At 37.1% G+C, this 12,908-nt stretch overlaps 2 protein-coding genes across 8 annotated transcripts in view; both read left to right on the top strand.

Annotated features, from left to right (window-relative positions):
- Positions 1-295: 295 nt before the first annotated feature.
- LOC113050365 (cyclic AMP-dependent transcription factor ATF-7-like) lies at positions 296-10,911 on the top strand. 3 transcript variants are annotated; one of them, XM_026213266.1, is made up of 12 exons: positions 296-397; positions 1,759-1,834; positions 2,257-2,353; positions 2,585-2,715; positions 2,820-2,978; positions 3,083-3,237; positions 3,506-3,599; positions 5,452-5,571; positions 5,754-5,849; positions 6,077-6,265; positions 8,213-8,315; positions 8,449-10,911. In XM_026213266.1, exons 2-12 carry the CDS (start codon positions 1,787-1,789, stop codon positions 8,634-8,636), a joined length of 1,380 nt encoding a protein of 459 aa, XP_026069051.1. In that variant the 5' UTR covers positions 296-397; positions 1,759-1,786; the 3' UTR covers positions 8,637-10,911. The 3 variants fall into 3 exon arrangements, with proteins under 3 accessions (XP_026069051.1, XP_026069053.1, XP_026069052.1); XM_026213267.1 differs by lacking the exon at positions 296-397 and adding an exon at positions 434-1,675; XM_026213268.1 differs by lacking the exon at positions 5,754-5,849.
- Positions 10,912-11,710: 799 nt separating this feature from the next.
- LOC113050364 (disco-interacting protein 2 homolog B-A-like) overlaps positions 11,711-12,908 on the top strand; it is a 36,152-nt gene continuing 34,954 nt past the window's right edge. For 4 of the 5 annotated variants that reach the window (XM_026213264.1, XM_026213262.1, XM_026213263.1 and 1 more), the window contains exon 1: positions 11,712-11,984. In XM_026213264.1, the coding sequence (XP_026069049.1) occupies positions 11,900-11,984 (85 nt within the window). In that variant the 5' untranslated portion in view covers positions 11,712-11,899. Of the gene's footprint in view, positions 11,985-12,908 lie in introns of all 5 variants that reach the window. The other variant, XM_026213265.1, reaches the window with a different exon arrangement.

The raw sequence follows: 12,908 nt of genomic DNA, 5'->3' as shown, positions 1-12,908 counted from the left end.
TTGGTCCCAAACTGTGATATCCATATGGAAATTCTTATCTACTGTACGTGATATCCATGTAGGCCCCGATATAGACGTTTGATTGCAATTATTTTCGGATTTAAATAATTTAAAGATGAGTTAATGGCTATCATTCTGTTATATGGTTCATTAAAAGCATTTTGCCCGTCTGTAATAACCGTTTTAATTTGATGCGTTGGGTGAGTAGCACAGAGATGTGTACACTAAAGCACCGGATTTTTCACGGTTTCAAATCTGTTACGTAACGACTTTAATCTGGATTTTAGTATTACATCAACATATCGCGAGATTTACATAGAGTGAGCTAGCTGGATGAAGGAGTTCCAAAGGTGGGAACGCGGAGCGAGAGGGAACGAGCGAGAGAGGGAGGAGCAGGGTAAGTTTGTAAACACTGAAACCCTTGGATGGTGAACAGGCGACATGTAACACATTTGGATTATCAGATGCATTATAATCATTGATTTCAAGTGTAGCAGCGCAGGGCGCGCTAATGGTGGAGGTGTCATAAGCACCGTGTGTACACTGCACGAGACGCCACACAATTAGAACATCCCAATTATAATCACAGATAATAATCTTCTCGCGCTGGCATTGTAGCTTCGTTTAATATAAATGGGAGAGTTGTTGTTTTGTCTATTCATGTCGCTCGCTTGCAATGTAAACGGGGTGTTACAGCCTGGTGGCTTGTGTGTAGTTAGCATTAGCTAGTTAGCTTTAGTGATGGAAAATCCGAATCGTTTCTGCGAATCGGTTCTTTTGGAGAGTTCGTTAAAAAAAGAAAACCTGGGTTAAGTGATTCAGATATTACGTACGCTGTCACGTAATTGCGTCATCTATTTTTATGGTCACTATTTTGCCAAATTGTGATTATTAATGAAGTAGCGTGTCTTATTTCAGATGTTTTTTTTTTATATTTAAAACCTTAAATATTTTTTACATTCTTTTACATGAAAATGTTTTACTAACGTTTTTGCACGTGTTGATAAAGATGCCATACAATCACACAGTAAACATATCTACAGTACATTTTAATTGTAACATGTCCGCTATTTAACTATTAACTTACAGTAGTTTTACGTTTCGGTTAATTCGAAATGCTCTTACTGTCAGTTCTTTGATTCAGCCAGATTCGTGGACGAATCGTTCGAATTGGTTTTGTGAATCGGTTTAACCAATATGCAAAGATCCGATTCAAAAGAACGATTCGTTAACGAATCGGACATCGCTAGAACCTTTTAAACGAAACAGCGCGCCAGGAGTTAGTCAAATCCTCCGAATTGTTATTCTTTCGTTAAAACGCTTGTTATGGCTTTATTACATTCTAGTGTGGCGTAATTTTATTGTATAGATTATTCTGGAATGACTTACAGATGAAACGCATGCTATCTTGCGTATGTGCTGATGTGATAAAGCTTTTGGGTTGAAGCGGCAAGCGGGTTTAATTTAGCGGAAATGTTCTTTAAACAGGGATGATCTCAGACAATAGTCAAATGAAAGCGTCTTATCAAGTAATCATCATATGCACATTATGCAATCAGTTGAAGCCAGCAGGCCTCTGTGCTGCAATGAAGTCTGGATTCCTGTCATCTGTCAAGAGACTACAACATTTCAAATGCAAAGTTTGGGAGGAAATCTTTTAATTGGTGGTTTTATGGTCAGAACATTTTATTGAAACAAGGTTTTTAAAAAGTCTGAGGTCTCATAAGACATAACTATTCTTTTTTGGATGATGTTTAGAAGTGACACAGGAAGTAATTGCTCTAAAATGGGAGACGATCGACCTTTTGTCTGCACTGCCCCGGGCTGTGGACAGGTAAGAGCTATTTTCTCAGATTATTACTCTTAAATTCTTCTTTTTATGATGGTCCTGTCCTTCTGTATAAAGGGTTTAACCCCTGTGCTGTTTAAGGTTTTGAGATCCCAAATATAATGAGTTAAGAATCTTTATGGCCCTTAATTTTGGGGCCAGTCAGTGACAGATTGTTGTCCAAAACTATTATTCTAAAATCACACCAGCTGTTTAATCCCTTCTTCCACTGAGCAACTGTAAGAGGCTCCCATAGCACTGCATAACTGGATAACATAAGCCCTCATCAAAACAACAGATGGCCTGTCATCATCCACTGCTTCTCTGTTTCTAGCCTCCATCTGATTTGAATTAGGACGAGATGCAAATTGACTGAAAACTTTGAAGCGGGTTGATGTTTGTGTGTCTTGATGTTTCTCTCCCCTTAGAGGTTCACCAACGAGGACCATTTGGCAGTGCACAAACACAAGCATGAGATGACGCTGAAATTCGGACAAGTTAGAACAGACACCGTTATCATAGCAGGTTTGTGTGCCCACATAGATGAATTTGTCATTCTGTTTGGTCAGAGTGCTTGTGTTAAGGCCTGTTCACAACTATAACAATGATGACATAAATTAATTATGTTATTTGTATCAGTTTTTTTGGAGCAATTTTTTGCAGCTGATGAACAATACAAATATTGACAGCTAGGGTTGGAAGTTCATGCAATGTCCTCTTTAATATACTCAAACAAACGTGTGTGTGTGTGCGCAGATCAGACACCCACTCCCACTCGATTTCTCAAGAATTGTGAGGAGGTGGGTTTGTTTAGTGAGCTAGCTGGCTCCTTCGAGCAAGATCTCCGCAAAACACAGGAGGAGGAGGAGAGGAGGATTAAAGGCACGGTAAGATTTTAAATAAGGAATGTGTAAAATATTAAAGGGTTATCAATTTAAATGCACTGTTTGACAAAGTTTATTTAATGAACTTGATGTCTCGAACTTCAAAGCTTCCAGCTCTACAAACACCTACAGAAGTTAAAGAGAGGGAGGGGCCTCTTGAGATTGACTCCTCCCCTCCAGACAGCCCTGACTCCGCCTCCAGCATGACAAACAGCAAAGATGCAGTTGCCATGGCAAAAGAGCCTAGTGCCATGAGGAAAGCCAAGGTGAATTCAAATTTGTGACAAGATAGATTACAGTATTTATAGGTCGTTGTTTTTTTCAAGTGTGCATATAATATTTTATTATATCATGTATCTCACTTTTACAGGATGTTCCTCCACGAACTGCAGCAAGTTCCACCCCTACACCAACCATAGTGCGTCCAGGCTTTCTTCCACTTCACAAAGGTTTCGACTCCATGAACCCAACTCAGCCATCTCCCACCTCTGTTATCACTAGGACCCCTCCGTCAAACAGACTCAGGTACAAACACACTAGTGCAGAATTAACTTTGTGTTAAAAAGGTAGTGTGCCTTTTTTATGCATTATAGGTGTTAATCCAACCAAATTAAATCACAAGTCTGACTTAGTGATTAGTTGTGTTCATCCTCCGCAGTGAAGTAGATTTACTCTTCTGAGTTGAAACTTTTTGTAATTGCATGAATCATTTCAGTGTTATTCACACCTCTGCTTCCTCACCCTTTGTGAGGAAAAATGTCCTAAAATAGTAGCTCTGTAACTCTGTTTTTAGCTCGCCATCTGGTTCTTTTCCTATGCTGATGCAGCTTCCAAATGGTCAGACTGTTCCTCTGCTGCCCAGTCCAGGGCAGACTTCAGTCATATCGGTATGGAAATCTCACACACGTACTCATTATGGACTAAGTCAGGGTAGTCGATTATTTATTTGTCATCTAACTGGTAAGAGTTAGTGAGGTATGCAAGTTATTATTTATTCTTGTTATTATTATGTATATTAAATATAAATAAATATTTATTTAAAATGATTATTAGTCTTAGTGCTGATTTAAAGAGGTTGCATTAAAAGACACAAATTCTTGGAGAGGTTTTTATCAAGCTGAGAATGTGCAGTGCAGTTAAACTCTCTGAGAATATGCTTCCCAAAATACATCCTATTTAAAGCACAGAAACTACAACCAACAAAACATTGGCTTTGTGCAGCTAATTCATTTCCTTTTTTTATGTGCTTTCATCATTTTAATTAGAGTTTGTTTTTTATTTATTTAGTTTTTTTTTTTTTTGCTTCAGTTTTAGTAATTATGGTATTTTAGTACTAAATGTTATCTTAAGTTTTAGTTGGAAGTATTAGTGTGGAATATGTGTTACTCATTACACTTGTTTTTTTTTTTTTTTTTTAATTTCTTGCACCATCAGCATGTCAAGTTAAAAAAAGTTCAGCATTTATGCATTACGTTTTTTAATGCAAGAATGCATCCTGTGTGAACAGTCCTGTTGAACATGACCCTAAATCAGTCATTGCAATTATACAGATGGTCTTTAAGACCACTGACTAGTCAATTACGAAGATATATATATATATATATTTAAATCAAAACAATAGTAATTATTATTACCTTTACAGTATCTGTGATGACATTTTCAGCAATGACCCTCAAAACAAGTACACATCTGTTTTGCATTTGTGTCTATGCTTTGTCTTGTTGTTAGTTTACCCGAATATTAAAATTATGTCATTAATAACTCACCCTCATGTCGTTCCAAACCCGTAAGACCTCCTTTCATCTTCTGAACACAGTTTAAGATATTTTAGATTTAGTCCGAGAGCTCTCAGTCCCTCCATTGAAAGTGTATGCACGGTATACTGTCCATGTCCAGAAAAGTAATAAAAACATAATCAGAATAGTCGAAAATACATTTTGGTCCAAAAATTGCAAAAACTACCACTTTATTCAGCACTGTCTTCTCTTCCGTGTCTGTTGTGAGTGCGTTCACTGCAGTTTAGTGATATCTGGTTCACGAACGAATCACTCGATGTAACCGGATCTTCTTGAACCAGTTCACTGAATCGAACTGAATCGTTTGAAACGGTTCGCATCTCCAATACACATTAATCCACATATGACTTAAGCTGTTAACTTTTTTAATGTGGCTGACACTCCCTCTGAGTTAAAACAAACCAATATCCCAGAGTAATTCATTTACTCAAACAGTACATTGACTGAACTGCTGTGAACAGAGAACTGAAGATGAACACCGAGCCGAGCCAGATAACGAACAATAGACTGACTCGTTCTCGAGTCATGAACCGTTTCTGTCAGACGCGTCCGATACAAGAACCAAGGAGCTGATGATACTGCGCATGTGTGATTCAGTGTGAAGCAGACTGGCAGCATCTGATTTTTATCACTGATTCTGTGCTAATGTTATGACCGCGGGTAAACAGATGGCTTGAATCAAGGACAGTCATCACCAATGATGCCATTACGTAGAGCGGAAAATAACCGGTGAACTGTTTTCTTCAACCGGTTTATTGAAGCAAACTGTCCGAAAGAACCGGTTCGCAGAAAAGACTGTGTTCCGAAGATGAACGGAGGTCTCACGGGTTTGGAACGACATGAGGTTGAGTTATTAATGACATCATTTTAATATTTGGGTGAACTAACCCTTTAAAGTATGTTAAGCTTGTTTTGCTGTGTGTGTGTGTATATATATATATAGCTTGCTAGATCATCAAACCCAGTGCCCAATATCCCAGGGATTCCTGGCCCTCCTATTGGTGGAAGCAGCAGTGGCTCCTCCTCTCCGTCTGGATACAGTACACACTCTGATGCCAAGACGGTGAGAATGCGCACACGTACACCCATGCTAGCACATGCAGTGTTTACTTGGGTATAAATGCTTAACAATGGGCTTATTATGTAATGATTAATTAACTACAAAATTTAACAAACAGGTTTGAGCATTAAATTAAATGTTGTGGTATTTCCTTGTGTTTGTGTATGGGATCTGTCTCCATCTAGAGGCTAAAAGCAGCACTAACTCAGCAGAGTCCTAGTGGACCAGCACCAATACAAAAAACAGATCAGACTGAGACACCATCACCTGCTCAACCACAGGTGCTCACAAACATCTCATACCTGTGTTACGTATAAGATAGTATTTGCCTGTTCCTTTTGAATAGGGTTTGTGTCTTTTATCAATTGCTAATCGCTATCGGGTTTATATGGGTTTTTCTTGGTAAATAAGCTCAACTAAAGCATTATATATCAGTATACACTATTTTACTGTTGACATATGCATATAGGTTCTCAATGTATTTGACAGCTCATGCGATATCTTGCAGGTATCCCCTGCTCCACCAAAAGGAGGCCGCAGACGACGAGGGGCAGATATTGAGCCAGATGAGCGCAGGCGCCGTTTCCTTGAACGAAACAGAGCTGCTGCTTCCCGTTGCCGGCAAAAACGGAAAGTGTGGGTCAGTGCCCTGGAGAAACGCGCTGAGGAGCTAGCTACTTCTAACGTCACGCTTACTGTGAGTTAGGCTGTAAAGATACAAGAAACAAGATGATTTTGATTCATTACTGTTGAAAAGTTTGGGGTCAGTTTTTTTTTTTTTTTTTTTTTAAGAAAATAATACTCGCACAGATGAATTATCTTGATCAGAAGTGATGGTAATGAGTCCTACATTGTTACAAAAAAATGCTGTTCTGTTGAATTTTCTAAAAATACAAGAATCCTAAAAAAATGTATCACGGTTTCTACAAGAATATTAAGCAGCACAATTTTTTTCAGCAATGATAATAATGAGAAATAAGCATCAAATCTGAATATTAGAATGATCATGTGACATTGAAGACTGGAGTAATGATTGCAGAAAATTCAGCTTTGCTATCAGAGGAATAAATTACATTTTAATAATATTTTACAATTTCACTGTTTTGCTATATTTCTAATATATTTGGAATAAATGCAGAATTGGTGAGCATAAGAGCTATCAAGCTGAGAGTGTGCAGTGCAGTTCTCTCTGAGAAAATTGCTTCCCTAAATTCATCCCATTTAAAGAACTACAACCAACAAAACATCGGCTTTGAAGCTAATCCACTGCCTTTCAATGTAAATTTCAGGACAAGTACTATCAAACTTCTAAACGCCTGCTGGAAGCAATGTTCATGTTTTTTGAATAACCTGTTAATCTGTGTTTTTTTTTTTTCTGAAATGTAATGGTTTTATTCAATAAAAGGTTGTAGTTATTAGTTAATTATTTATTTATTTATTTTTATAGTTTTTTAGAATGTATAGACATTTGAATTGGCTTTTATTGTATACTTTCAGTATTCTTTAAAAAAATTATCTCAAATTTATGTTTAGTGTTTTTATTTGTACTTCAGTTTTAGTAAATTTGGTGTTTGGGTACTTAATCTTATATTTACATTTTTAGTTGGAAATATTATTGTGTAATATTTGTTACTTATGGAGGAAGGTGGGTTCTTACACTCTGCTGTTTTTATAAAAAAAAATGAAATTCTATTTCTTGCACCATCAGCATGTCAAGTTAAAAATATTTCAACATTTATGCATTCCGTTGCACTCTGTCCAGCTGTTTTTTAATGCAAGGATGCATCCTGTGTGAACAGTCCTGTTGAACATGACCCTAAATCAGTCATTGTAATTAAACAGATGGTCTTTAAGACCACTGACTAGTCAGTGAGCACCATATCAGAATATTAGAATGATCATGTGACATTGAAGACTGGAGTAATGATGGCTGAAAATGCAGCTTTCCATCACAGGAATAAATTACATTTTAAAATCTATCAAAAGGGAATATATTTTACATTATAATAGTATTTTACTGTTTTACTGTATTTCTGATAACCTTTGAATAAATGCATAATTGGTGAGCATAAGAGAAAATTCTTTAAAAAACACAAACACACACACACACACACACACACACACACAAATCTTACTGATCCCAAAATCGTTGAACGGAATATAGATATTATTGGTTCACCCAATGTCTAGCTGGTCATGCACTTTTCGGGTATAAACCTTTTAATGGCTTTCTTATTGTTGAGAGATAGTTCACCCCAAAATTTAAATGTTTATCTGCTTACCCCCAGTGTAGGTGACTTTGTTTCTTCAGTAGAACACAAACAAAAAATTTTTACTCAAAGTGTTGCAGTCTGTCAGTACATGGGAATCACGTTTTTGAGAGTAAAAAACAAACCATGATTCCCATTTACTTCCATTATATTACTGACAGAATGCAACGGATTGAGTTAAAAATCTTCATTTGTGTTCTACTGAAGAAACAGTCACCCACATCTTGGATGCCCCGGGGGTAAGCAGATAAAACATTACATTTTTATTTTTGGGTGAACTATCCCTTAAAGCACCGATATGATATCCAAAACTAGCATTTATGCACTTTGATCATAAGACTTCCTTGACACAGTCATGTATATGTTCTTTACAGAATGAAGTGTCTGTGTTGAGGACTGAGGTGACCCAACTGAAGGAGCTGCTGTTGGCCCATAAGGACTGCCCTGTTACTGCCATGCAGAAAAAAGCATATATCGGTACACCATCTATTCATCATCAGCCTCCAACCTGGCCAACATTATTTTTATTTGTTCTAATATACATACTGAATTACATATTTATTTGTCCCTTATACATAATATTCATCTTCCTCCGTTTCCCTCCCTTTAGCTGCAGGAGTGGATGAGAGTTCAGCATCGGCGTTGGTGATGCCTGTGTCAGTACCGGCTCCGGTGTCGGTTAATGGTCTGAGTGTGCGTGCAGCAGAGGCTGTTGCTGTTTTAGCGGGAATGGGCTCGGGCCAGTGGAGTAACTCAGCTGGAGATGCTTCCTCCCATTCGCAACCCACATCCAGATGATGAGCATGTCGTTCAGCCAATGGGAACTAAATATACTTTTAGAAGAGCGAATCCCCCTTTCCCCTAAAACTGTCAGTCCTGGTGTTTTTGACAAAGGTACTCATTTGACAAATGGGAACGAATGTTACCATGCTCTGACCACACCCTGCTCACCCTTAGCCTATCACAGACTCTCCCCCGGGCTAAGTAGTGACATCATAGGACTGCACAGACTAGGAAGCACTGCAGTGGAAATGAAGTCTCTTCGGTGATCTCTATAAAATATACCTTTACATATACTTGTATAGATCTTCTCACTAATGCATTGAGTTGATATTTGTCTCGTTTGCAGATATTTCTACTTATTTTGCTTTTTATTCAATGGTCTTTATAATATGTGAGCCTGGACCACAAAATAGCTATAGCCAAAAAATACAATGTATGGGTCAAAATTATAGATTTTTATTTTATGCCAAAAATCATTAGGACATTAAGTAAAGATCATGTTCCATGAAGATATTTAGTCATTGTTTTATTGTAAATCTATCAAAACCTAAGTTTTGATCATTAATATGCATCGACATTTTTTATTTTTATTATTTTTTTTTACACCCTCAGATTCCAGATTTTCAAGTAGTTGTATATCAGCCAAATATCGTCATACCCTAACAAACCATACATAAATGTAAAGTTTATTTATTCAGCTTTCAGATGATGACTTGTTTTGTGGTCCAGGGTCACGTACAGTATAATGATTTGTTGCATGATTCTGGCCACATTAGAAAGATGATTACTACACTATGCAGATAAGTTGAACACCTTTCTCTGTCTTTCTTGGTGTCACTACTCACTCTTACCATTCCTCCCAGTTTCCCTTTCTCTCTCTTCCTCTTCGTCTTAATTTTACTGTTGTATCTAAAGAAACTTCTCTCAGGTTTGTGCTTCTGTGGCTGTTTTGGTGACATTTAGCGTAATCTGGCACTGAAGAATGGGCTCACAAAAGCTGAAGAATGGAGAGAAAATATATTTTTATATTTGAATATCGTTATTGGTTTGACTGCATTTGCTATATATGTGTATGTGTGTGTGTGTGTGTGTGTGTGGAATATAACGGGTAGCGTAACCATGTGGACATGTTTTAGATCAGTATGATTATAATATGCTCTGCTGAATAATAGGTATCTTTAACCAAAATGCATAAATCTTTTGTATTTAGGTTAGACCCCAAAGTTTAAGTGCATCTGGTCTTATAACAGGGAACATGCACAAAAAAAACTCACGCGTAATGACTCTTGTGCTTGCATTTTGTGAATGTACAGTAGTTAACTAACCCGGCTATGAATGTGAAGTTTTGTTTCAAAATGGTTTTAATGCTTTTGAGTAAGTTGGTTGTTAGAATGGCGTTATAGAAATAAAAAAAACATTGTTATTTCTTTTTTTTGGTCCTGAAAAGACTCACACTTGGCCACGCTGAATGAATTTCAACTGGTGCGCATAACTAACACAAAACTTAAACAGTTCATGTCTGATCACTTTTTAAATAGGGTCATCTGCATTAGTTTAAGTTTGGCTTTTATATCAAAACTCTTGCTGCTTTTTAAAATCCAACTTTGAATATAACGTTTTTTTTTTTATGGAAGCCCATTTCTGCCACATAAGGAACAAATCCTACAGTGAATAATCATATCTATGACAGAAAAAGACAAACCTGTGACATGAAAGTCAAAATTATGAGATAAAGTCATAATTACATCAAAGGTGAAATTAAAACAAAAGAATAGGTTTACATTTTGTATTTGTATTACATTTTTGTATGTCAAAACTAATTTTTATCTCATCATTTTGATCTTTTTATCATAAGTTTTAATGTTATCTTTTTATCTCATAATGATTTGCCAAATCATGTTTGTTTTTCTCTTCTTATATTTAGGAAATTGGCTTCAATGGGTTTTGGACAATGGTATAATTTTTCCTCTCATAATGCATTTTGCATAGATGATGTGTAGATTCTCTTTTTTTTTTTTTTTTTTTTTTTTTACGATCCAATCTGCCATATCAATATCTGTCACTGACCTTCCTTGCATCTGGATTTATCCTATTTAGATGTAGACCGTACTGCTTTCCACAGTGTGTATAACTCACTGATCCCAAATAGTGTAATGTGTAAGTGAAGACCTTAAACTACAGTTGTAAATATGAAATGAGTGTCAGCGTACAAACATTGCTTACTGTATAATAATTGACTAACTGAAACGGTCCTTAAGATATGTTATAATTAAACATTGTTGGAACTCTAGCCTCTTGGACATTTAGTGAGATGCTTTGAGCCATTTTTATCATTTCGTTTTAAAGGTTTTCTGTTCCTCTGTATATAGAGGTGGTATGGTGGGATTTGTGTGCGTGACTGCTCTGTGTATATGGAATAGCTTAAACGAGGAGCATATGCTTTCTGTTTTTTATCTGTTAGCAATATAAACATTACAAGCCTTGTGTATGTGTATAACATAATATTTACAATGATATGTACACAAGTAGGGATACATTTCTTAATTAACATGTTATCACCCATTCACTACAACTCTTATCGCTAGTGTAAAACTACCTCAAACTATAAAATCAGAGGATGCTGATTGGATAATGGGATTGTTTTTTTAAAAAAAAAAAGATTTAATGGTAAAAGATCATAAAAATTATATGGCAAGAACCTTGGTTAATGGTAAGTAAATGTATGTATTTTTAAAACTTTAATAGACCTAATAAGACTTGCAATTTTCATGCAATTTTACAGTAAAATAGTGTCAAGTGCAGTTTTTAAGAGTGAACAAGAACATACTGAAGCCCCCCTAAAAAGGGCCTAGCGACGCCCCTGCTTGGTTGCAATGTTCTGTTGAAAAGAGTTGCGTGATGCTTCTTCAGATTGTCTCCCTTTCCCCATTTTTTGGCTATACGGTTTTAGAAAGACAAAAGGGTGAGTAAATAATAACAGAATCCTCGGTTTTGGGAAATTGTATTTTTATTTTTTTTTTTGCATTAGACAAAGATTCTCCCTCGCCACACCAGAGGGAGCAAAACCGCTGCGTGTTCAGAGCACAGCTCAGACTCCTCATCCCGAGCCCTGGTCATGTGACTCTTCCCATCGGTTGGGATTTCTCTCTCGGCATGGCGGAGATGATGGAGCTTGGTCTACCGTCTAATACCATTTGTCTTTTACTGTGAGGAGGACACGGGTATTTTGTTGTCGGTAAACCGTTCTGCGCCGTTCTTTCCCCCGGTTTCGGGCCATAATGGCAGAATCCGGTGTGGATGTGTCCGCTCTCCCACAAGAGGTCCGGGAGCAGCTCGCGGAGCTGGATCTGGAGCTGTCGGAGGGTAAGCCTTTAAACAACAACGGCTCTTCCTTCCTCGTTTCAACCCGTGCATTTGGATGTATTGAATTGACAGGCTCAGTCTTGCATCTTCAAGAAAAGCATCCACACACACAGGTTCCGTGATGATGCTTCAATGTCGCCACCGCTCGCGGAAACAAACTGACCTGTTTTTCTGCATCTCACTGGTTCAGCGTCCCATTTATCCGAATTTTAAACGTCTATTCCGCTCAGTTTTGCGCTTTAAATGTACTGTAATTGTCATTGGTCTAAAATGTTTTCTTATTAACTGTTATGTTGCGCAAAACAATAACACTTCGTCTGTGAAGCGCTCTGGACGTGTTTATGTGATTATTTACAGGCCACGATTATTCAGCATTATGTGTCTCTTCATAATACACACAGACTCCATCAACTAGCATTAATCCGTGTTAGTTGAATATTTGGTCTTGACTTAATTTGATAATGGAAAACAATTGTAATAGCCTGCTGTTTGAAATTAATAGCTTTAGTGATATTTATTCTATATATGGCTGTTATCATAATGGTTAGGCTACTCTGTTTATGGGTAAGCTATAATGGGTAAACTAACATATTTTGAAGGGGTCATCAGATGCCCATTTTCCTCAAGTTGATATGATTCTTTAGGGTCTTAAAGGGATAGTTCACTCCAAAATTATGATTTTGTCATTAATTACTCACTCTCAAGTTGTTCCAAACCCGTAAGACCTTCACTAATCTTCGGAACACAAATTAATATTTTTGATGCATTATGAGAGCGCTCTTTGACGCTCCCATAGATGGCAAGGGTACTACCACGATCAAGGTCCAGAAACATAAAGACATCATATTTTATGTGCACAAAGAAAACAAAAATAACTTTGTTCAACAGTTCTTCTCCTCCTCATCCAGTCTGATGTGGCCTGCC

This window comes from Carassius auratus, chromosome 31, assembly GCF_003368295.1.
Source record: "Carassius auratus strain Wakin chromosome 31, ASM336829v1, whole genome shotgun sequence".
NCBI classification, from domain to species: domain Eukaryota; kingdom Metazoa; phylum Chordata; class Actinopteri; order Cypriniformes; family Cyprinidae; genus Carassius; species Carassius auratus.
The sequence above is the reverse complement of the archived record's forward strand: the minus strand, read 5'-3'. Positions and strand labels throughout refer to the sequence as shown.

What these genes read in the sequence shown, in the direction of transcription:
- LOC113050365 (XM_026213266.1), top strand. Translation starts at nt 1,787, where the DNA reads ATGGGAGACGATCGACCTTTTGTCTGCACTGCCCCGGGCTGTGGACAG. An exon ending in GTGCCATGAGGAAAGCCAAG is followed by an intron (nt 2,979 to 3,082) that starts GTGAATTCAAAT and finishes TCACTTTTACAG; the next exon opens with GATGTTCCTCCACGAACTGC. An exon ending in CCTCCGTCAAACAGACTCAG is followed by an intron (nt 3,238 to 3,505) that starts GTACAAACACAC and finishes CTCTGTTTTTAG; the next exon opens with CTCGCCATCTGGTTCTTTTC.